At 40.7% G+C, this 25,956-nt stretch overlaps 1 protein-coding gene across 8 annotated transcripts in view; it reads left to right on the forward strand.

The window, feature by feature from the left end:
* Positions 1–25,956, forward strand: part of PTPRM (protein tyrosine phosphatase receptor type M) — a 798,567-nt gene that overhangs the window by 494,382 nt on the left and 278,229 nt on the right. For all 8 annotated transcript variants that reach the window (XM_079943436.1, XM_079943437.1, XM_079943438.1 and 5 more), the window contains 2 exons: positions 9,133–9,334; positions 12,121–12,223. In XM_079943436.1, coding sequence (XP_079799562.1) covers positions 9,133–9,334; positions 12,121–12,223 — 305 coding nt within the window. The remainder of the gene's footprint in view (positions 1–9,132; positions 9,335–12,120; positions 12,224–25,956) is intronic.

Below are 25,956 nucleotides of genomic sequence, written 5' to 3' on the forward strand. Positions count from 1 at the left end.
CACGATTTTTAAGAGCAGCGTGTACGTGCTTTGTTATGGGTTGGGGAGAGGATCTGTGCTTTTTAACAAATTATCAAGGACTGTGACCGAAAGAACCCCAGTCTAGCTGATCCTGCAAGACCATGGCTAGAGGCAAGTACAAACCCATCAGCACTGGTAAAACAGCAAGTCCTCTCATAATGCAATTGCTTTTTGCTTTGCAGAGCAAACGTCCTTCTTGCCGCACCGTGAGCATGTGTGTGAGTGCGTGCACAGACCTGCTCTCCCTGGAGTCTTTAGGAAAATATATACCGAGTGCCAAATATTTACTGATCACAGTGGGGTCAGAAAGAAGAATGAGCTATCACTATTCAGAAAGAAGAGACAACTGTATGAAAAGTTCCAATTCCTTTGGCATGTTTAAATCACGATTTCAGACTACAAAGAGCTCTTACAGCTCTCCGTGATTTATTGCCGAATGGATGGTAGGGACACAGTCACAACAGCCAGTGTTGAGCAGATCCAGTGATCGTTAGGACGGGTTTGGGAAGGCTTTACGGATACGTAGAATGGGAGCCCCAGCTCGAGACATGGATGGACATGTTTTTGGTTCCAGTCTCAAACTCCCGGCAGCATCTTTGAAAGCATTTCCTTCTTAACACACTGTGTTCTTTTGATTTCTATGACGGCTGTCTCTTTTGGCTTCTCCCTGCTTTCTGGCTCTCCTTCTGTGCCCTATATTAAATATCAGCGTTTCCCCAGGGACCTCATCCAGTCCTGAACCGTAATGTTCCAACGCTGCTCACCCCTAGGTGTCTACTTCCAGCCCAGACCTCTCAGCTCCCAGCCCTATGTCCTACACGGTGTGTCCTCCTGACTGTCACAGGCATCTCAACCTTGACATGCCCACCCCCCAGCAGTTAACTTCTCATTCATTCCATCCCATTTCAGTAAGCAGGACATCCTTTGCTCAAGCCCAAACATGGAGCCTGTCTTGGTTCCTCCATCTATCCCCACATCTAGTCCATTACTGACTTCTGCTCATGTCGACTCTAAAACTTGCCGATTCTTTTCATGTATTTCTCTCTTCATGGCCCCACCCTTGGTCCAAACCACTGCCTTCTCTCACGTGTGCTGTGGCCTCAGCCATGGCCTCTGCCAGGGCTCCTAGGGGTCCTCCTACTACCTTTGGTGCCCCCTTCAAGAAAGCAATCCTCCACCTGGCAGCCAACGTGATCTCTTTATAAGGGAAGTCAGATCATTTTATCTTCACACTTAAAATTGTTCAAAGGCCCCTGTTGTATGTCTCCACACTTTCTCCCTTGGGGTACAGAGCACTGCAGGGAATTGCCCCCCCCCCCACGTCTCCAGCCCCCCAGGGACCACGCCACCTCGCTGGCTGGCCTGCCGCCACAGGGGCCTTCTTTCTGTCCATCATCTGTGTCTGGAATGCTCCGGCTTCATGGTCTTAGTTCATGCTGTTCTTCCCCGGACTCCTAGCCTGGCTGACTCATTCCCAAGTTCAATTAACTGTCATCCCCTCAGGGGACGCTCCCCCAGCCATTCTGAATGGCTGAGCATGGGCCCCACCCCCAAATCCCCTTCATCTTAGCATCCTGTTTGTTTCTTCCATGGCACGTAGTGTTTAAAAATTATTAATTTACTTACTGGATGTCTCCCCAGCTCCTCCCCAGCCCAGTCCAGATTATTGGTTGCCCGAGGGCAGGGCCTGTGTCTTCCTGCTGACTGCAGTGCTCGTGCTCACACATTTCAGTCAGTATTTGAATGGCAAGAGTGAATCTGAATTCATGGTGGAGGAAAGAGGACAGAGTTAGCTCTGTCACATTCCAAGGAGCTGAGAGTTTATAAGCAAAAGCAGCGTCAGAAAAGCCCAGTATTTGTGGGGCAGTAAATCTTTGTCCCCTGACCAGGACAGAAGAAAATATGATGTCATCCCATGTGAAGTTCTGCCAGTGTTCTTGTCCCTGTGGTGAGCCACAGCCACCCCTGCCTCTGCAGGAGACCCTCCAACACTAGCAGCCACGTGGCTGACAGGGTCTTGAATGAAAAGAATTGAGCACAGTCTCAGAGACCTCTGTGACAACATTAAATGCACCAACATTCGAATTATAGGGGTCCCAGAAGAAGAAGAGAAAAAGAAAGGGACTGAGAAAATATTTAAAGAGATTATACTTGAAAACTTCCCTAATATGGGAAAGGATGTAGTCCATCAAGTCCAGGAAGCACAGAGAGCCCCATACAGGATGATTCCAAGGAGAAACATGCCAACACGCATATTAAACAAACTATCAAAAATTAAATACAAAGAAAAAATATTAAAAGCAGCAAGGGAAAAGCAACAAATAACATACAAGGGGATCTCCATAAGGTTAACAGCTGATCTTTCAGCAGAAACTCTGCAAGCCAGAAGGAAGTTGCAGGACATATTTAAAGTGATGAGAGGGAAAAACCTAAAACCAAGATTACTCTACCCAACAAGGATCTCATTCAGATTTGACGTAGAAATTAAAACCTTTACAGACAAGCAAAAGCTATGAGAATTCAGTACCACCAAACCAGCTCTACAACAAATGCTAAAGGAACTTCTCTAAGTGGGAAACACAAGAGAAGGAAAACACATACAATAACAAACCCCAAACAATTAAGAAAATGGTAAGAGGAACATACATATCGATAATTACCTTAAATGTAAATGGATTAAATGCTCCAACTAAAAGACACAGACTGGCTGAATGGATACAAAAATAAGACCTGTATATATGCTGTCTACAAGAGACCCACTTCAGACCTAGGAACACATACAGACTGAAAGTGACAGGATGGAAAAAGATATTCCATGCAAATGGAAATCAAAAGAAAGCTGGAGGAGCAATTCTCATATCAGACAGAATAGACTTTAAAATAAAGACTATTACAAAAGACAAAGAAGGACACTACATAATAATCATGGGATCGATCCAAGAAGAAGATATAACAATTGTAAATATTTATGCACCCAACATAGTAGCAACTCAATACATAAGGCAAATGCTAACAGCCATAAAAGGGGAAATTGACAGTAACACAATAATAGTAGGGGACTTTAACACCCCACTTTCACCAATGGACAGATCATCCAAAATGAAAATAAATAAGGAAACACAAGCTTTAAATGACACATTAAACAAGATGGACTTAATTGATATTTATAGGACATTCCATCCAAAAACAACACAATACACTTTCTTCTCAAGCGCTTATGGAACATTTTCCAGGATAGATCATATCTTGGGTCACAAATCAAGCCTTGCTAAATTTAAGAAAATTGAAATCGTATCAAGTATCTTTTCTGACCACAACACTGTACTAGATATCAATTACAAGAAAAACACTGTAAAAAATGCAAACACATGGAGGCTAAACAATACACTACTAAATAACCAAGAGATCACTGCAGAAATCAAAGAGCAAATTTAAAAATACCTAGAAACAAATGATAATGAAAATACGACCACCCAAAACCTGTGGGATGCAGAAAAACAGTTCTAAGAGGAAAGTTTGTAGCAATACAATCCTACCTCAAGAAACAAGAAACGTCTCAAATAAACAACCTAACCCTACACCTAAAGCAATTAGAGAAAGAAGAACAAAAGAAACCCAAAGTTAGCAGAAGGAAAGAAATCATAAAGATCAGATCAGATCAGAAATAAATGAAGAGGAAATGAAGGAAAAAATCGCAAAGATCACAAAATCTAAAAGCTGGTTCTTTGAGAAGATAAACAAAAGTGATAAACCATTAACCAGAGTCATCAAGAAAAAAAGGGAAAAGACTCAGATCAACAGAATTAGAAATGAAGGAGAAGTAACAACTGACACTGCAGAAATACAAAGGATCATGAGAGATTGCTACAAACAACTATATGCCTATAAAATGGACAACCTGAAAGAAATGGACAAATTCTTAGAAAAGCACAACCTTTTGAGACTGAACCAGGAAGAAATAGAAACTATAAACAGACCAATCACAAGCACTAAATTGAAACTGTGATTAAAAATCTTCCAACAAACAAAAGCCCAGGACCAGATGGCTTCACAGGTGAATTCTATCAAACATTTAGAGAAGAGCTAACACTTTTCCTTCTCAAAATCTTCCAAAATATAGCAGAGGGAGGAACACTCCCAAACTCATTCTACGAGGCCGCCATCACCCTGATACCAAAACCAGACAAAGATGTCACAAAAAAACAAAACTATAGGCCAGTATCACTGATGAATATAAATGCAAAAATCCTCAACAAAATACTAGCAAACAGAATCCAACAGCACATTTAAAAGGTCATACACATGATCAAGTGGGGTTTATCCCAGGAATGCAAGGATTCTTCAGTATATGCAAATCAATCAATGTGGTACAACATATTAACAAATTGAAGAAGAAAAACCATATGATTATCTCAATAGATGCAGAAAGAGCTTTCGACAAAATTCAACACCTATTTATGATAAAAACCCTCCAGAAAGTGGGCATAGAGGGAACTTACCTCAACATAATAAAGGCCATATATGACAAACCCCCAGCCAATATTGTTCTCAATGGTGAAAACTGAAAGCATTTCCTCTAAGACCAGGAACAAGACAAGATTGCCCAGTCTCATCACTATTATTCAACATAGTTTTGGAAGTTTTAGCCACAGCAGTCAGAAAAGAAAAAGAAATAAAAGGAGTTCAAATCAGAAAAGAAGAAGTAAAACTGTCACTATTTGCAGATGACATGAAACTATGCGTAGAGAATCCTAAAGATGCTACCAGAAAACTACTAGAGCTCATCAGTGAATTTGGTAAAGTTGCAAGATACAAAATTAATGCACAGAAATCTCCTGAATTCCTATACACTAATGATGAAGAATTTAAAAGAGAAATTAAGGAAACACTCCCATTTACCACTGCAACAAAAAGAATTAAATTACCTAGGAATAAACCTACCTAGGGAGAGAAAGACCTGTATGCAGAAAAGTATGAGACACTGATGACAGAAATTAAAGATGATACAAATAGGTGGAGAGATATACCATGTTCTTGGATTGGAAGAGTCAACATTGTGAAAATGACTATACCCCCCAAAGCAATCTACAGATTCAATGCAATTCCTATCAAACAACCAATGGCATTTTTCACAGAACTAGAACAAAAAATTTCACAATTTGTATGGAAACACAAAAGATCCCGAATAGCTAAAGCAATCTTGAGAAAGAAAAACAGAGCTGGAGGAATCAGGCTCCCGGACTTCAGACTATACTACAAAGCTACAGTAATCCAGACAGTATGCTACTGGCGCAAAAACAGAAACATAGATCAATGGAACAGTATAGAAAGCCCAGAGATAAAGCCATGCACCTGTGATCACTTTATCTTTGATAAAGGAGACAAGAATATACAATGGAGAAAAGACAGCCTCTTCAATAATTGTTTCTGGGAAAACTGGACAGCTACATGTAAAAGAATGAAATTAGAACACTCCCTAACACTATACACAAAGATAAACTCAAAATGGATTAAAGACGTAAATGTAAGGCCAGATATTATAAAACTCTTAGAGGAAAACATAGGCAGAACACTCTATGGCATAAATCACAGCAAGATCCTTTTTGACCCACCTCGTAGAGAAATGAAAAGAAAAACAAAAATAAACAAATGGAACATAATGAAACTTAAAATGTTTTGCACAGCATAAATGAGACAAAAAGGCAACCGTCAGAATGGGAGAAAATGTTTGCAAATGAAGCAACTGACGAAGGATTAATCTCCAAAATATACAAGCAGCTCATGCAGCTCAATATCAAAAAAAGAAAAAACCCAATCCACAAATGGGCAGAAGACCTAAATAGACATTTCTCCAAAGACGATATACAAATTGCCAGTAAACACATGAAAGGATGCTCAACATCACTAATCATTAGAGAAATGAAAATCAAAGCTACAATGAGGTATCACCTCACACCAGTCAGAATGGCCATCATCAAAAAGTCTACAAACAGTAAATGCTGGAGAGCATGTGGAGAAAAGGGAAACCTCTTGCACTGTTGGTGGGAATGTAAATTGATACCACCACTATGGAGAACAGTATGGAGGTTCCTCAAAAAACTAAAAGTAGAACCACCATATGATCCAGCAATCCTACTACTGGGTATATACCCTGAGAAAACCATAATTCAAAAAGAGTCGTGTACCACAATGTTCATTGCAGCTCTATTTACAATAGTCAGGACATGAAAGCAACCTAAGTGTCCATTCACAGATGGATAAAGAAGATGTGGCACAAATATACAATGGAATATTACTCAGCCATAAAAAGAAACGAAACTGAGTTATTTGTAGTGAGGTGGATGTACCTAGAGACTGTCATAGAGAGTAAAGTAAGTCAGAAAGAGAAAAACAAATACCGTATGCTAACACATATATATGGAATCTAAAAATAAAAACCAAAAAAAGCAATGGTTCTGAAGAACCTAGGGGCAGGACAGGTATAAAGATGCAGACATAGAGAATGGACTTGAGGGTACAGGGAGCGGGAAGGGTAAGCTGGGACAAAGTGAGAGAGTGGCATGGACATATATACACTACCAAATGTAAAATAGCTAGCTAGTGGGAAGCAGCTGCATAGCACAGGGAGATCAGCTTGGTGCTTTGTGACCACCTAGAGGGGTGGGATAGGGAGGGTGGGAGGGAGACACAGGAGGGAGGAGATATGGGGATATATATATACGTATAGCTGATTCACTCTGTGATACAGCAAAACCTAGCACACCATTGTAAAGCAATTATACTCCAATTAAAATGTTAAAAAAAAAAAGAAAAAGAAAGAAGTTTAGAGAAGAAGGTGTAGGCAAGTCTTAAGCAGGGAACTCAGAAGTTTGAACTTTGTCCCGTACGCATTTGTATCCCATTAAAGTTTTTCATAAGGCCAGTCCTTATGCTAATTATACTGCATCCTCACTGCTGGGTTGGGTCTCCCCTTACTACCAGACTGCTACCTTCCCCCCCGCCAGGTACTGTGTTTGAATCACCACATGAGACCCCGGCTAGCCCGGAGTACAGTGCTTGGCACACAAGAGACGTGCAGTGAAGTTGCTGTGAATGAGGGAATTAATAAATTTGGAGGAGCAGTTATGTAGTCACAGCTTAGATCTGCCTTCTCTACCTCTTCTCTGGAGCTCTCAGGATGGAGTTCAAAGTGCGCAGCTAAGCGCAAAGCAGTGACATTGAATTCCCCCGACAGCAGCTGCTGGTGTACGTGGTCTTGTCTCTTGACTCAGAGGAACCTCATGAGGGAAGCCCATGAGAGGGTTAACAGCAGATCTTCTGCCTGACTCTGATGGTGTCATGCACGGCGGTGATTAATATATACAGCAAACATTTTCTTGCCAAAGCATAGTTGACTCAATCTAAATATTCTTTCAGAGAGGTCTCCTTAATTATAATGACATGCTATAAATATAAGAAGAAAGAATGTCAATTATCAGTTGGTATAATAACAGTGTTAGTGTTCATGCACATAAATTATCAGTAACTTTAACCTATCTAAAAGCAAGAAAAGTGCTCAGTTTTGCAATTTAAAACTTTTGAATATGCCACATTTAAAAATTATGCCTTTACAAGGAGGAGAAATTAGTAATCACCCCTAAAATGCATATTCTTGAAGAGTTGATGAACTACTTAGAGTGACTTTTTTTTTTTTTTGTGGTACGTGGGCCTCTCACTGTTGTGGCCTCTCCCATTGCAGAGCACAGGCTCCGACACACAGGCTCAGCAGCCATGGCTCATGGGCCTAGCCGCTCCGCGGAATGTGGGATCTTCCCGGACCGGGGCACGAACCCGTGTCCCCTGCATCGGCAGGCGGACTCTCAACCACTGCGCCACCAGGGAAGCCCTAGAGTGAAATTTTTTAAAACATCATTTGAAAGGGCAAAATTTAAAGACACCTATGTTATATTTATTTTCACACAATCCAGACTCATCCAGGGTGATTTGAACACCTGTCACGTGGCAAACATAAAGCTTCCAGAATTGCACTGTGTCCAAAATGGAAACTCCTAGTCATTCAGAGCAATTTAAATTTAAATTTTAGTTAATTAAAATAAAATGATTCACAGACATAGAAGAGATACTTATGGTTACCGAAGGGGGAAGGGAGGAAGGGATAAATCAGGAGTTTAGGATGAACATATACACACTACTATATATAAAATAGATAACCCACGAGGACCTACTGTATAGCACAGGGAAGTATTCTCAGTATCTTGTAATACCTATAATGGAAAAGAATCTGGAAAACAATATGTAAATGTATGTATAATTATACAATCACTTTGCTGTATACCTGAAACTAACACAACATTGTAAATCAAGTAACTTCAATTTTTTTTAATGATTTTAAAAAATAATAATAAAATGAAGTAAATTTTTCAGTTCTGCTGTCTCACCGGCCATGTTTCTAGTGCTCTGTGGCCACTTGTGGTTAGGGGCCACCACACTGAATACTGCAGAATAGAGCATTCCCATCCTGACAGTCCTATTGGACAGCATTGCTCTAAAGAAAAAAGTAAATAGAACATATTGCAAACACCACAGTCACAGCATTAAGGGCTACTGACACGCATCTAGGAGCAGATATCTTTGCCCACATTAAGGAAAACGCTTAAAAGTGCCCTTTTTACCAGCATACGGTAATCCTATTCAGGGCAAAATCAGACTCTGACCCCTGGATGAGAGATGAGGCCTTCCCCTTGTCAGGTCCTTATCTGTTTGAGCTGGTTGTCTATTTTGTTATTTTGTTTTAAGCCAGCTGTAATGTAGTTTTCCAACAAGACACTTTGAAAACAAACAACTTCAAGGTATTAGCTTAAACCTGAACTCATTCTTTATGTTCTAATCTACTGGCTTGCGGTTCCTCTGTCTATAAAAGTAATAACTCATCACAGTTTTGGCTGAGTTCCTGTGCCCGTTCACTGGATCCAGGATTTGAAGAGTCTAGGGGAGCAGGACAGCTTATCATAAAGCGTCTGACAGTGCATACATCAGGAGGGCTTATTGGATAAAGATGCAGTCTCGGTCGATCTGCCTCAGGTATTTCATCACATCCGTCTTCTCTTACAGATCACCTACAAGGCAGTCAGTTCCTTTGACCCAGAAATAGATCTATCCAATCAAAGTGGAAGAGTTTCAAAACTGGGAAATGAAACCCACTTTCTGTTTTTCGGACTGTATCCAGGAACCACATACTCCTTCACCATCCGAGCTAGCACGGCTAAGGGTTTTGGACCCCCGGCAACAAATCAGTTCACCACCAAAATATCAGGTATCGTACATTCATGAGCTGTGTCTTATATCAGAAGTAGCATTTGGGTACTTTCTCATTCCCATTGTCAAGTCTGCAGAGCTCACCCAAACGTACACGTAAATTCATGTTTTTGTAAGTATGAAAATCGGACTTATGGAATTCAATGAAACGCTGCAAATGTTTATCATTTGGGAGCTTCGGATCGTCGTCCTGCGTCAGGAGGTAGGCACTGTTTTAAGAGTGTGTGTCGGAGAACTCAGACATGAGTGGGAGATGCTGTTCCCAGCACTCTCAGCCCTTCGCAGTCCCAAGTTCCCAGAGCAGCAGTGTCGGGAAAGTCTCCATAGCGAGGTCTCTCACAAGGGAGTGCTCAGCAGAAAGGCAGCGTTATGTGGAGTCCCTTCCAGAAGGCTCAGCCTTCCGTGGGACCTTCACTGTTAGCAGTTTCACGTCCTCAAGAGAGAGGCTACTACAGAGGGGGGGCACCAAGCACTTACATCCGCCAGCTTGTTTCTTGTAGAGACTCAATTACACCATCCAACAAAGGACATAATTTGGGAAATATTTCTGGGCATGTGCACCTGTGCAGAAAATGTCTTTGTGCTTCAGACTAGAGGAAATGGAGTTGCCATCTGGTGTGGGATATGCAGCAGCAATAAACACAGTTCCAGGGGACGTCTTTCCTTTTCTACGTTTTCCCCTTTGGATCCGAGTAGGGCAGTATTTGGGTTTGGGCTGTGACTGTTTTGGTTGGGGGTAGAAGAGCAGGAGGCAGGTGATGGAGTAACTTCTCATCAGTCAGGGTCAGCTAAGTAATACTTAGCCTGATTTTTATATCTGTTGTCCCTCATCCCTAATTCTATGAGAGATTTTCTTTAGGACTGAAGGAAGGGAAGGAAATACAGCACAAGTACTCTAAGCCTTCTACTAGGTTTTGAGGGAGGAGTGAGGTTTGGAATTTTGTTTTTAAGCAATTATAACTTAAGGGATAACTTTGCATTGTGTAAGAGTTAATTTATGAGCACAAACTTAACTTGAAATTTAATAGACACTTGATGTTTGATATAAGACATTAGCTTGTAAAAACAACATGGAGAGTTGGAAAAGAGGAAGGATACTTCAGAGGTTAGGAAAATGACATAAGTTGTACAGATGCCTGAGTAGAAAGACCACTGGGCCTGGAATCAGAAAATATGAGTTCTAGTTATAATTTTTCCCAGTGCTTTTTCTCTGATCTTGATCAAGTGAATTTACCCCTGGATGTAAATTAAGATGGTATTATCTGTTTAAAGAGGTAATGTGTGCCAGTGTACATATCTCCAAGCCCCTTTTTTGGTAATTTCTCCCTATGGAAGCCATATTTCAACGATTATTATCTTAAAGAGGCTATTCTTTTAGAAAAAATAATTCACTTTTACCATTTGTATTAGGTAAAAATTCTGGTTGGTGTGAGTCTGGCCGCTCCTAGCCCGCCAAGTTCAACAGTTCTATCCCGAAGCAAAGCCAGCTGACATTTTAGTTAGCCTGCAAAGGCTCATCAAGAATAACTATTTGATTTTTATGGTTCAAAGAAATTACGGATTCTGGGCCCCTATTTTCTACTTCCATGGACCTCAGAGAACTACTCTCTATCCAAAATGTAGCTTGTGTTATGAACTGGAGTTAATTTTTAACAGAATTAGGGCTAATTTTAATGCTGAGAAGATCCATTGAATGGACCTGAGCTATAACCCATGTCTTTTACATAAAAGCTTCTTGTATGTAAGAGATTTAAAAAACGATACTCGCCAAACTGGCCTCTACTGTCCTCATCAGGGACCCGACCTGAGGGCCTTACAAAGGCCGGTGCCTCTGCGGCCGGCGTCACAGCCTTCGTGCAGCGATGTCTCTTGTGCACCGTGAAGACAGAATTACCGAAGAGCTGTTATCTTCTAGTAACGAGCTGAACAATCCAGAAAGCGAAGACTGCCAGGAAATGGCCTTGGAAATGGGATCCGCCCTGGGAAGAGGGCTGACATTTGTAGAACTAGATTTGCCCATCTCTGTCTATTATCTCTTTGAATTCCCGTAATAACCCTGGAGGGTAATTTCTCCTATTTTGATAGATGAGTTAACTGAAGCTTCAGAGAGAATTACTGTGCCTAAGCTCTCATGCTGGTCGAAACAAAAGGCAACAGAAAGTCAAACCCAAGCCTTTCTCACTTCAACTCAGTATCTTTTCCTCGGTTGTGCTTTCCCAGAGAGCCCACCGGTGCCTCACTAGGTCCAGCCAGGCCCTCTGACTCCTGAGGACCTCTTCAGATCTCCGGATGGATATTTGGTACACAAGAAACCTTGACTTAGATGGGAGAACTGAAATGATCAGTTTTATGATCCTAGTAATTATTTCTTAAATTTGCATTTAATATTTTAAGAAAAGCGTATGTACAGAAAAGTACACAAATTAAATTTATTTTACAATTTACAACCTAATTACAGTGATGTACATGTATGGATGGATGTAATGGCTACACCCATTTAGCGAGAATCCGAATCGAGAAACAGTATTACTAACACCTCCTAAGCCCCCCCTCGTGCCCCCTCCCAGGTTAAACTCAAGACCAAAGTCAACACATGATGGTTTTAACAGCTGTCCCTGATGTTCAGGGTTGGGTAGATACGTAAAGGCTGTTTGTGGTTGGTTCACAGAGGCAATTTAAACTAAGTGTGCTGTGTTTTTAATGCTCATTGTAAATGAAAGTAGAAAGGAAACGGAAAAGACAAACCAGAAATCATGAGTCTCCTATCTCATGCATCTTCCCCAGCACCCTCCATGCCGGCTTATGAACTTGAGACGCCCTTGAATCAAACCGACAACACGGTGACAGTCCTGCTGAAGCCTGCACACAGCCGAGGCGCACCTGTCAGGTACCAAGCGGAGAAGGGGTGGTTTTAGGTGAAAACTGAAGTCATCTCACATGTGTTTTCTGGGGATTTGCTACACGCCTCAGTCAACATGTAAACCCATATCCTTATGAACTCTAAGTAAAAGAAAGGACTGAGGGGAAGGATAGGGTTTTGATGTGGGGTGATCAAGTACTGTGTAAAGAGTTTGATTCTGATGCAAGTGGGTTGTTCTTTGAAGACAAGGAACAAAAACCCCAGTCCTTATACAATTACTCAGCCATAAAAAGAAATGAAATTTGAGCTATTTGTAATGAGGTGGATAGACCTAGAGTCTGTCATACAGAGTGAAGTAAGTCAGAAAGAGAAAGACAAATACCATATGCTAACACATATATATGGAATTTAAGAAAAAAATGTCATGAAGAACCTAGGGGTAAGACAGGAATAAAGACACAGACCTACTGGAGAAGGACTTGAGGATATGGAGAGGGGGAAGGGTAAGCTGGGACAAAGTGAGAGAGTGGCATGGACATATAAACACTACCAAATGTAAGGTAGATAGCTAGTGGGAAGCAGCCGCATAGCACAGGGATATCAGCTGGGTGCTTTGTGACCTCCTGGAGGGGTGGGATAGGGAGGGTGGGAGGGAGGGAGACGCAAGAGGGAAGAGATATGGGAACATATGTATATGTATAACTGATTCACTTTGTTATAAAGCAGAAACTAACACACCATTGTAAAGCAATTATACTCCAATAAAGATGTTAAAAAAAAAAAAAAAAACCCCAGTCCTTTCGGAGGTGGCTTTCCTTCTAAAAGGTAATTGCTCCCTGTAATTTAGTTACCCAAGATCAGGTGAGCCCTATTCCTTAAATGGATTTGTTTGTTTTGTTTACAGGGAGTTTTAAGTCCTTAACCTTCAGTAAATTGGCTAATCTCTCAATTGAATATGTGGTGTATAACTGTTTTTTTTAAAGAAACAGGTGATTGGAAAGATGATTGTGAAGTCTTTATTTGAACAGATTTAAGTTTATTACCATGATGTAGGCCTCATTTCTCATCGTGTGATGATTTATATAGCTAAGAAATTACAAAGTATAACTTTTACCGTGAATGAATAAAATAAATTTATTCTTCGTAGGAAGGAGCAAAGGAATGCCTGAATAACTCTTGAGTATGAACTTGTCATAAGCTCATTAATCTATATAAATGAAATTTCTACTTGTTTCAGAGGGATTCAGATATTTTGTACTAACAGAGTAGATTCCCTTAAAAATAACCTATTCCTTTGAATAGTGTTCTCCAAGGAAACATTTACATTCACAATTAAGGCTACAGGGCCGGGGGTGGGGTTCCTTTCCCTGTGCCTTTTGTAGAATTTTAGTTCATTAACCTTTTGAAACGTGGCCTCTCTTTGATCACGTTTTCACTACAGTATCCAAGGCGGATCCATTGGACTTCTTTCTGCCTGATAAGATATGTAAGTTTCAGTTCACAGACTCAAGATGAAAAACAGACAAGTGTAGTTGATAGAGAATTCACATTAGGGTCGAATCACAGAAACTTTTATTTGAAAACCCTGCAAGATGATATGAAACAAGTTTTAGTTTGCTGACTTACTCAAAGTAGTAGCCCATGTAAGGGATTTCAGATCGCCACTCATAGGTGCAGTAAGTGAGAACACTCTGAAATATGTAGAAGCTCTGTTCCAGATGTAAGGTATTATTTCTGCAAGAAAAGCGATGCCACTGACACTGCCCAGGCCCTTTGGGTTGATTTGTTTGGCACTGAGGGGTTGCACGAACTGAATGACCCCAGGCTCACCCTCATTGGATGGCTTTCCAAGACCCAAGCAGACCTATGGCCGCGGGTCAGACTTTTTCACTCCAGAAAGCTGAATTATTATTAAATGAAAATTGATGCTCTGACCGTGGCCTTGAGAACATCATTTGTTTCTGACCAGTTTGAGTTGCCCAAACTCAGCAAAACAGGCCGTTAGGACAGGAGTCCAGGTTCTACCACAGAGGCATCTCGATGAAATGAGAGGGTAGAGGTCATTCACTTTCAGAGCCTCCAAACTGAAGGAAGCTGAAACCCTAACCATCTCTCCAACACTCTACTTTATTCTCATAAAAATTCCTTTCACACATTTTCTATTCTTGTTGCTTCTTTCCTTCTAACCCTTTCAGTTGGATTGCCATCCTCATCTTTGTATAGATCTTTCCAAGTCTAAGTTTTCAAATGACACTTCTTTGGGCAATCCATGTTAGTCCTGTCCCCAGAAACCCTCTTCTTATCTTTTTAAAGTGTCAGTTGTGTCCCAAACGACTACCCATGTTTTCCATCATCTGCCTTGCTAAGGCACGGTTTTGTTCTTTTCCTTTACACCTTTCTAGTTGTTTTTGGAGACTTTGAAGCCTTACTACTTAGTTAGTTGTAGACATCCTCAGGCTTTGTATTCTTATGTCTATAAAAATAGAAATTCAGATGCTGGTCAGGATGTCTGAGACGCAGGTCTCACATCATTTCAGCAGGCCCAGCTCTAGCTCTGTGAAGATTTCAGTTTATCATGTCACGTGCTCTTTCACACCTGTCATACTGCCTGATTTTACAAGTTCGGCACTGCTTTGCTTTTATGAAACATCATCTTGTTACTGGCTAAGCATTCCTGGAATTGACTGGGGTCATTGTGCATTCTGCCTCTATGATGCCCTCTTCTACAGTGTTAGCAGCTTGAAATGAACAAATTTACTATCTATATCCATCGTGGAAATCTACAATGCTAGAATCAAGATCAATTCTCGTGGCAAACAGTTCAATAAGCATTACAGGGAAATCCACTACAGATGCTACCTTTACTGGAAGGATGCTTGTCTTAAAATGGGTAAATTTTATTGGCACAAATTTGAGAGAGGAAATTATCTCAAACTCACCTGTCAAAAATATTTTTTTTTGAGAAAAGTGAATATTCTCTTCAAAGGATTCATTATTATAGTACAGCATAATGCGACTGATTATCTATTGAGTAGATGGAAGACCAATATATCTAGAAAGACTAGTTTGGGAAAAAAATGTCCATAATACTCTCAGTCTAAATGGGGTATATGAAAATTTTCAATTTCATTTAATGTTTAGAGAAATAAGAACTCTGATTAGGGACTCATAGGGACCTAAAATATAAAGCCATAATGTAGATTGAAACATTTGAACACATCTGGAAATTTGCAAAATGCACATGTAATCAACTGCAATACAAGAAAGCTTTTCCCAAATGGTAAGATAAATACTAGAAGAAGAAATGGAAGTGAACATCTGTTGGCTTTCCTGGATTTTGCACAGAATTATGTGTTCAAAAATACTGTCATTGTGTGATTGCAAAAAAACCCATTCTTTTGATTGATTTGATTTTTCTTTAATCCATATTCATTGGTGTTGAAAATTCAGTCATACTTCACTGAGGCACTTTACTAAGTGAGGTGCTTGTATACTGATTCCACTACAAACACTCAGCGTGGTTAATGCGGATTCTTGAAATTGCACTAAACTCTCAGTGTAAATGATTGTTGTCTTTTTATCGATCAGCTCTGTCACATAAAATTATTTAAATCCTGAGATGGCCAGGAAGAACACAAATTCCATCATTCCAGCCAGTAAACTAGCACCTAGGACAGAATTTTAATGTCTGTTCATGGATTCGATTTTTTTTCTTTAATAAGACAGGGAAAAGCTTAATTTTCTTTTACTCGTTTAGAATCCCCTCATTTCTCTCTCTTCTTCTCCCCACTGTTTATTACATGCAGACAGAGTCCAACAGAGAAAACCCTAATAATTTGGCAGTAAAAGAGCAACTCTAAATAAAGAATGAGTTTTACACTAACTGTGGTGCTTTTCTTGCACTAACAAAAGTTCTGTCTGTGATTTTACTCTTGTGATGTATGTCTTTATAGATAATCTGCTGTGTGCAGTAACCCTCATTAATGATGTTTTATACCTTCTAATGGGCTGTGGCTTGAGACTCAATCACGTTTTTGTAATTCAAATGACTCTCATTTTTGTTCCTTAGGCATTGTTGCTTTAATTTGTTCATAAATGTTTTGCAGCTCGGTGTCTTCTTAATTAAAACTCAGTGCTTGAATATGTTAACTAATTAAATATTTTGATATTCATTTCAGTGGAATGTTCAAAGATTACCAAATCATTCTTTGATTCATTCATTCAGGAGAAACTGTTGAGTAGGGAAAACATCTATTACAGTTGTGTGCCTACAGGGAGGGATGGAAGGAGGGCAGTAATCACAGCAACAACCAAAACATTAACACCGAGGCTGAACCATGTGAATGTAATTTTAATTCATGGCAGCCACTTTGTTCTTCTAATAGTAAAGTAGTCCAGATTATTTCTTTTTAATTTTATTGAAATATGGTTGATTTCCAATATTGTGTTTAATTTCTGCTGTACAGCAAAGTGACTCAGTTATACATGTATATAATTTTTCATATTCTTTTCCATTATGGTTTATCTCAGTATTGAGATATAGTTATAGTATAGTTCCCTGTGCTATACAGTAGGACCTTATTTATTTATCCTGTATATAAGAGTTCGCATCTGCTAATCCCAACCTCCCAGTCCTTCCCTCCCCCTTGGCAACCACAAGTTTGTTCTCTATGTCTGTGAGTCTGTTTCTGTTTCATAGATATGTTCATTTGTGTCATATTTTAGATTCCACATATAAGTGATATCATATGGTATTTGTCTTTCTCATTCTGATTTACTTCGCGTAGTATGATAATCTCTAGGACTGTCCATATTGCTGCAAATGGCATTATTTCATTCTTTTTTATGGCTGAGTAATATTCATATATATTATATATATACACACACACACCACATCCTCTTTATCCATTCATCTGTCGATGGACATTTAGGTTGTTTCCATGTCTTTAGCCCCAATTATTTTGATGCTGTGCATTGGCAGTCATTGGTGACTTATACTGTGGCTATCCTCTAAGTTGAATGCTTCCTCAACAGTTATGTTTAAAAAGCAATTTGTGAATAGTTTCTGTTGCTGAGAATCGGGGCCAAAATCTTAAAGTAAATAGGAACTTCACTACCTTATGAATGGGGAAGAGAGGAGGCGTAAGGAATGGAAGACATATTTTGCCTAACTTTTTTCAACAATGTGTCCTAGGTAAGTAAGGTTTCAAATGAGATAGGAAATATTTCTTGTTAGTAAAAAGCAATCATAAATGCTTTATTCATCCAAAACACCTCTGATTTAAAAACAAAAAGACTTGTATCATGTAACACCTGCAGTTTTATATATAAGTCAAGAATTTATTTTTATGTACTATGTCCAGATTTTTATTAAACTGATTTTGCCTTGAATTTTTTCTCATGGTAGACTGCAAATGTGTGCTATTCTCATTTACTCCTAACACTTTTTTCCTTATGCTGCTTTGTTTTACGTGGTAAAGTAGGAAACGTTCTGATATTAAAGTGTCATTGTTAACTTCAGTATTTCTTGAGTTATTCAAATTACTCATCAAATATTCTTTTGTAACAAATTAGACAGAAAATGAAAAAGGCATTAAAGGATGCTATTTTTCTCATTATACAGCTCTCTGTCTTTTGAAAAATCCACTCTTAGTCTTCGAAGAAGGTGAAGGACAAGTTTTCATTCCATTGAGAATAAACAGGCAGTAAAGCAATTGTATTTATTTTAAGAAAATGTGTTATATTTCTCACACACGTTCCATTTGATCCTGGAGCTGTATGGGAAACGAGCTTTATTCTCTTTGTGGGCCTGCACTCATGGCCCCAAGCTGGGTATCACACAGCAGTTTTTGTTAAAGGGACTCAGCGTGAGAGTGCCAGGGAGTCTGTGACACTTGCCACCTCGGATGGGACAGTGAAACTAACTTTTGTCAGTAAAAGAAAGGAAAGAGATCATTATTACTAATGAAAGGTAGGAGATAATCATGCACTTTGTTCTAAGAAGTTTCCTATTTTAGGAATTACAATTGTTGGCATATGATTGACTACGGTTTAGAAGTTTGATGTTAGGAAGTATGGACCAGATCCTTTTTACATTTTTTTTAAAGCAGCAGCAATCTATATGATTGTCTCCCCTTTCTATGTCCCAGGAAAGACATTATCACTGCGTTGTCACCACCTTCTTGGACACCCCTTTCTCTTCTGCTTCATGCAAGGAGCCTTTGAGCATTTCAGCATTATAGGGTTCTTGTGAGGATTAACTGAGGTACTGTATTTCAAATAGTACTTCAAACCGTACTTCACACACACTAAATGCTACGTAAGTGTTTCTTCTTGCTCTGGCACCCTTCAGGCTGTAGCAGTAGGTGGTTCTCATTGTTTCTTTTCACAGGACCAGCCCTGGGCCTCTACCTTTTCCTTTGTTTGTCTCATTCTCTTCAAATCTGCTATCACGAAAAATCTAATTTGACATGAAAAATAAATTAAGAATTTAATAAGTGTGTCTATCAATAAAATCCTAAATAGAATTCCTATAAATTCTAATGTCTCTCCTGCATTTTAAATTCTGATTGCCTCTGGTTACCTGTTTATTTATGCATTTGCAAGTTTTGAGGAACTGATACTATAACTAGGTAATGAACTCTCCCCCGACCCCAGTTCTGTACAACAGCTCTTTAAAAAGGTTAGGTGTTTCCATGTTGACCCCTGAGTCGTTAGCTAATTATGGTCTTTATCAGCTCTAAACTTAAGTTTATGAATAAACTTAAGCATAAAACAAAAGGAAACAAATCTTCTGTTTAGAACCACTCTAAAAGTAAAGTTTGCAACGTGCCATACCAACGAAGAGTCCATGAGACAAGTAACTTGCTTGGCTCAATGGGGTCTGTTGTTGTCTCCACTCTCGAAGAGTGCTCCTCCTTTCACTTTCTTAAAAGAAAGGTATCTGTTATTCAAGTACCATTTTATGGTCATTCAATCATTATGATTATATTAGAATTTATTCTCCAGATTCTAAAAATTGTCCTTTTTTTGAATTTTATTTTATTTTATTTTTCTGTATAGCAGGTTCTTATTAATTACCTGTTGTACACATATTAGTGTATACATGTCAATCCCAGTCTCCCAGTTCATCCCACCACCACCCCACCCCCACTTTCCCCCCTTGGTGTCCATTGGTTTGTTCTCTACATCTGTGTCTCTATAAAAATTGCCCTTTAATCAGAATAGTTTTATCTATTAGTTTGATCTTGGCTCAGGAACCAGTTAAATAGCGATTTGCAAATATTTTATTATTTATCCATAAAAAAATTTATCTCTTTATATTACTTTCTTGCTGGATGAAAGAAAAAACTGTAGTGTAAAACCTTACAATACAAAGTTTACCTTAAGATCCAAAGATTCTGTAATTTAAAAGTAGCTTCAGGGACTTCCCTGGTGGCATGGTGGTTAAGAATCCACCTGCCAATGCAGGGGACACGAGTTTGAGCCCTGGCCCAGGAAGATACCACATGCCGTGGAGCAACTAAGCCCGTGCGCCACAACTACTGAGCCTGCACTCTAGTGCCAGCGAGCCACAACTACTGAGCCGGCGCTCCACAACTACTGAGCCGGCGCTCCACAACTACTGAAGCCTGCGCGCCTAGAGCCCGTGTTCCACAACAGGAGAAGCCACCGCAATGAGAAGCACGTGCACCGCAACGAAGAATAGCCCCTGCCCACCGCAACTAGAGAAAGCCAGAAAGCCTGCGTGTAGCAACGAAGACCCAATGCAGCCAAAAAAAAAAAAAAAAACTAGCTTCATTTTAAATTAACCTATTATAAATCAATGTATAATGTTCAGATCTACCCAGTACTTTGCTCTAAATTAATTGGAAACTACTGAATCTATCAGTAATGAATAAGCAATATCATTATGGCCTAAACAATAAGACAGTATCAGGTGTCATGCGTGGTCTTTTGGATGGGCAGAATCAGTCTTCCATCCTTTGACATAGGCAGGAAACTCTTCTGATATTCAAATAATTACTCTGAATATGCATCACGTGAATAGCGGACCTAACTTTCTAAAATGACTCCCATGATACAGGGAAAGAACATACTCTTTGGAGTAAATAAACCCAGTTTCAAATCCCAGCTCTCTCAACGACTATCTATGTGATGGTTACAAATCTCGTAACATCTCTGAGCCTCAGGGTGACGCCACGTCAGCTCACGGAGCTGCTGTTGGGGTTACATTGACGCAGTAGACACTAGGTTCCGAGTGCTGTGTGACTCCCTGGGGATCCAGAGGGGCCTGTCGTGGGCTCTGTTCTCCAGGGGGTTGCAGTCTCGACACGTGAGCCCAGCATGTGCTCTGGTCCCCTGTCTCGGGTGCTGAGGAGCCGGAGGGCGGGGCTGTACCTGGGGTGGGGGGTGTTGGGTAAGATTCCAGAGAGGAGCTGAGTCTTGACAGATGGATGTTGCCCACGGGATGTATGTCACATGGAGACAGGAGGTTACGTGTGTGGCAGGGACTAAATACTGAGCAAGACAGATGCATCCCAGGAGGGTGGGGAGGACCAAGTTGGCCTGCTCTGGTGATGAGAAGTGTGATATAATTAGAGAGGGGTGGGATGGTGGGATGGGAGAAGCGGAAGGGAGATCAGGGGTAGATTGATTGATTGGGCGACCTTATGCTCCATACCAGGGGGTGGAGTTGTATCCAATGGGCAGTGAGCAGGGATTCCAGGGACTTAGGTAAGGAAAAAATGTAGGGAAGATTAGCTGTAGCCGTGGAGGGTGGGTTACTGGGTTGGGGCATAGGACAGGTGTACAGGTTCCTTTTCATCCGCCCAGTTAAGGTATCGCTAACACTTAGGGAAGCGATCTTGTACATGTCAAATGCTGATTTTCATTAGAAACGGGACTTAGGGGAACCAGAAACATTTAGTTCTTTTAGAAGAAAAAAAGAGAATGTATCGCCTAATCAAAGTGATTGGTGATGTTAACTGTTTAAAGTATTGTTAAAGTGCATACTAGGACACTCAAAATTGAAAAACTAGCTCAGCCATGACTCTCTGGTAATTTACTGGAAATTACTAATCATGTGAATATTTTTAATTTATTTATTTATTTTTGCTGTGTTGGGTCTTCGTTTCTGTGCGAGGGCTTTTTCTAGTTGTGGCAAGCGGGGGCCCCTCTTCATCGCGGTGCGCGGGCCTCTCAGTGTCGCGGCCTCTCCCGTTGCGGAGCACAGGCTCCAGACGCGCAGGCTCAGTAGTTGTGGCTCACGGGCCCAGTTGCTCCGCGGCATGTGGGATCCTCCCAGACCTGGGCTCGAACCCTGTGTCCCCTGCATTAGCAGGCAGATTCTCAACCACTGCGCCACCAGGGAAGCCCCATATGAATATTTGTAAATCCCAGTTTTCATAAGCAGTAAAGAGGTGGCGTTGTTAGTGCTTCTTGCTCAGAAGAACCTTCTGGACCTTTGTCTTTTTGCTTCTCTCTACCTTCCTTTTACTGGATCACCCTAACCCCTTTGCCCTGAGCCTGTGCTAGGCACTTTGGGGACCATTATGAAACACACTGGGGTGTGTTTGCAATGCCAGCGAATGGATGAGACGGTGTCTTACTGAAAGAGCGCCAAAGGAGTGAATGCTCCAGGACGCTTAGCGGATGAGTGTGGCTGACTCTTGGCTGAGGGACAGGGAAGACTCAAGGTTTTGATCACACCGTTTCTCGTTGTTCTCATTCCTGTACCCAAAGGAACCCATGGTTGTCTCTGCAAAGATCAATGTCTGAGGTTGGACTGCAGGCTACGCAAAGGCCCTTGAGTGTCATTTATAGTGGAGGCCGTACGTTATCATACGTGACCGCCTCCCTGGAGGTGAGGTCAGTAGTGCTGGGCACAGCCCCCTCACCAGCTGACCAGGAGCCCAGAAGCCACCTGTCAGGATGGGGAGGCAGACATGCAGGTTGAACTCACTGGCCACTGACAATAGAGAAAGTTACCCCCTGCTTCTTCCCCCCACACCGTCTGTCTGGACCATCCATAAATGAAACAGTGGAATCACTTAAAAGCTGTCTCAGTTGTAAACCCAGAGCCCCAGAAGGTTGCCGATGCCTTGAATTGAACAACTTATCGCCTGAGTGACAAATCTCACTGCTGCTCTGCCATTTGCTCTCAGCAGCTGCTGGGTCTTCCTAATCACGATTATTGATTCCACGGAGTTTAAGGGATGAATTTCTAGAGGTGTTCCGAGCTGAGACTGTTAGGCTTTGGGAGACAGGATCCTGGACATTTTGACGAAGACTGACTGATCCGACTATAGGCGCTTCACTTTCATTTTTTTAAGTGTTACAATCACATAAGTACGTGAGAAAAGATGACAAGTTCAAAGAGGCTGATAGTTACGCTTGGGGCAGACAGTGAAAGCCCGTCCATGGAGCTGCTGAGAGCTGTGGGCTTTGGGAGCCAAGGAGCCCCTCGGAGAGGACCTGACCACGCTCCTCAGGTGTCAGAACCTCGTGATCCTGTGGAGGGGGGCGGACATGGCCGTATAATGAACACTGTTTTATGTCATTCTCTTCAGCAGAACATTTTCTCAACCAGCGCTTCTAAGTCTGGACAGTGTAATCGTTTATGATGAGAACAGCAAAGCACAGGAAAAAGCTGATGTGCCTTCTGTTTCATCAAAAATTAGTTTATTAAGTCTGTTATTACATTATGCTTGTGATGGTTACCTATATTTGGTTTTCAGCTCCTTAATTTAATTAACAGTCAGTTCTTCAATCTGTGAGATAGTAGAACGATTGGGTAGCAATGTTTGTTTTCTCCATATCGTCGTATCCATTTTGAGCTGTTCTCTGTGTCCTATTTTTTTCATTTCTCTATGTTTCCCTAATAGTGTTTGCCTGTCCAGTGTCAGTGTATTTCCTGCTCAGTGAGAATTGGTAAGAGCTCTCTGAAGTTATTAGTCTCTAGCTAAAATTGTTGCCCTTTACAATATTGCCAAGTGTTATAGGAAATTTGAGGGTTGACATTTGCCTATTATTCATTCATTTGTGCACCAAATATCTATTGAGCATCTTTATTTTCAAGTCACTGTGCTAGGATGGTGATCAAGCTGTGTAGAGAAGCCCAGAGTACACTGAGAGCATATGACAGAAGGATGAAATCCCAACAAGGAAATCGGGATGTGCTGTTTCAGCTGAAACTCAAAGGAAAAGTAGGAAGTGGCCAATCAGGGGCTGGAAGGCAGGTGTGGGTCCACCAAGGAGAGGAGCAGCCTTTAGAACAGCCTAGGATCAGAGGAAGTAAAGAGATGTAGACAGTGGTCACCCCAGCAAATACAATTAAAACCACATACATAGTAAATGAAGCTTGACCAGCACTCAGGAGTATTAACTAGATTTATGAATTTAATGTTGGAAGTGAGCCTTTTCCTAGGCTAATTATTATGTAAAATGTATGTAAATATAATAGGAAATGCAAAATGATCACAAAATGATTTTCATAATTTAGTTTCTGAATATCCTTCAGTACCTCAAACCTAATTAAGTGTGCAATAAGTGTTTCTTGAATTGAACATCATCTTTTTCTTGTGAGAAGTAATTATCACTGAAACCTTTATAGATAAGAAGCCAAAGGTCTCAAACCTCCTTTTAACTCGTTGGATGTATAAGGAAGAAGAAGCGTTTAAAATTTATATTCTCATCTCTAAATAAAAGTTAAATACCATGACCCTTCCATAGAGTGCAGAAGCATAAAAAAACACCCTACCCTTACCCTTGGATCAATCTTATTTTTTTTAATAAGAAGAGAAATTCAGAAGGACTACTGCAGATTTCATCAGGAACATCACTAGAATCTTGCACGCCTATACTGACCCCTTTGAAACTTCTGCTTCTCACCTCTCAGGGTCACTGACACCCTCCTTTCTCCTTTGCTTTCCACCCGCCCCCCATAGGTAGGAAAGGGGATTGGGAGGTGGGAGAAATGGGTGAAGGGTCATGAACTGTGGGGTGATGGATGGTACCTGGACTTGTCATGGTGGCCCCTCTGTAGTGTATACAGATGTTGAATTATAATGCTACATACCTGAAAGGTATATCAGAATTATACTTTTTAAAAGAAACTGGGAACCATTTAGAATTATTACAAAGAATTCTCTGAAAACAACTATCATCAAAATCAAATTAAAATGTAATGAAAGCTTAAAATTAATTAGTAATCAATTAAAAGAAAAGAACAATTGCGTGGACCAGGGTTTGCATCTGGGCTGAGTTGTTTACACTACTGGGCTGTGTTGTTTACACTACTGTGTGACCTTGGGCATCCTGTGAACTCTGGGTCTTTCTTTAGTTCTGAAATTGGGTCTAACACAAGATATGTCCGTTTCACAGCATCATCATGAGGATTAATACAGGCGAAAGTTCTTTGTAAACTGAAGTGCTAAGAAAGGGTAAAACTATAATATCAGGATTTGCTTAACAAAACACACAGACTAGATTGATGTTCAGTTTTTTTTTTCCCTTTATTCCTTGTTTTTGGTAAAATGCTTAAAATTTCTAATCACTACTGCCCTTTAACTTTTATGCCAATATACCGAGACGACTACTACTACTACTACTACTGAAGTAGACTACTACTTCAGTAGTATCTGTGGAGACTTCCCTGGTGGCACAGTGGTTAAGAATCTGCCTGCCAATGCAGGGGACACGGGTTTGAGCACTGGTCCGGGAAGATCCCACATGCCGTGGAGCAACTAAGCCCATGCACCACAACTACTGAAGCCTGAGCGCTTAGAGCCCATGCTCCGCAGCAAGAGAAGCCACCACAATGAGAAGCCCACACACTGTAACGAAGAGTAGCCCCTGCTCGCCACAACTAGAGAAGAGCCCGCGTGCAGCAACGAAGACCCAACGCAGCCATAAATAAATAAATAAAAACAAATAAATTTATATTAAAAAAAATAGTATCTGTATTGTAAAGGAAACCCATACTTTGACAATAAGTTTATGGTCGTTGTAAGAAATATGTGCAGTCATTCTGTAAAATCATCAGTTTTAGAAGACCTACTGTTCCAGTCCAAACCCCACAGAGATGAGAAAGCACTGCCGGTTGGAGTAGTTACAAACAAGGGCTCTTTCCTGGGGACGAAGGTGCAGAGGTGTTCAGAAGCATCAAATATGCAGCCAATCACAGCATGGAGTTTGGTGACCCTGGGTTTCAATCCTAGTGCTTGTTTGCCCTGTAATCTCGGGCAAGTGATACTTTTCTGTCTCATTTTCTTCCTCAATTAGTTGTGAGTGATAATATCTACCTCAAAGGGCAGCTAGGAGGTGAATGACAGTAAGCAAAGCAGTCAGGACAGCATCTACCACAGACGTTATCAGCTCAATATAGGAAAGCTTTTCTTATTTATTGTTGACTCTATTCTGGTCTGTAAAGACGGCAGTACCTTGTAGATAACTTGGTAGCCTCTTTTCTTATGCCTGTGTCATAGGAAAGTTTCTAAGTCCCAGTATAATACTTCTGAACCTCAGTTATGATCTGACAGGAATAATAATTAGGCTAATAAAAAAATGAAGAATTGTTGTTACTTGGATTGAGTCGCTATAATATGGCAGTCCCATGCTTGGTCCTTTATGGAGTGATTTCTAATCATCCAGAGCAGAGTTCCTGGTCAAATGCCAGCACTCTGTGTACAGATACAGGAACTGAGGTCTGGGGGGATTAACAGTCAGCCATGCTCTCCCTGTGAACAGTGCATGGCCTG

Source organism: Stenella coeruleoalba (genome assembly GCF_951394435.1).
Source record: "Stenella coeruleoalba genome assembly, chromosome: 14".
NCBI lineage: Eukaryota > Metazoa > Chordata > Mammalia > Artiodactyla > Delphinidae > Stenella > Stenella coeruleoalba.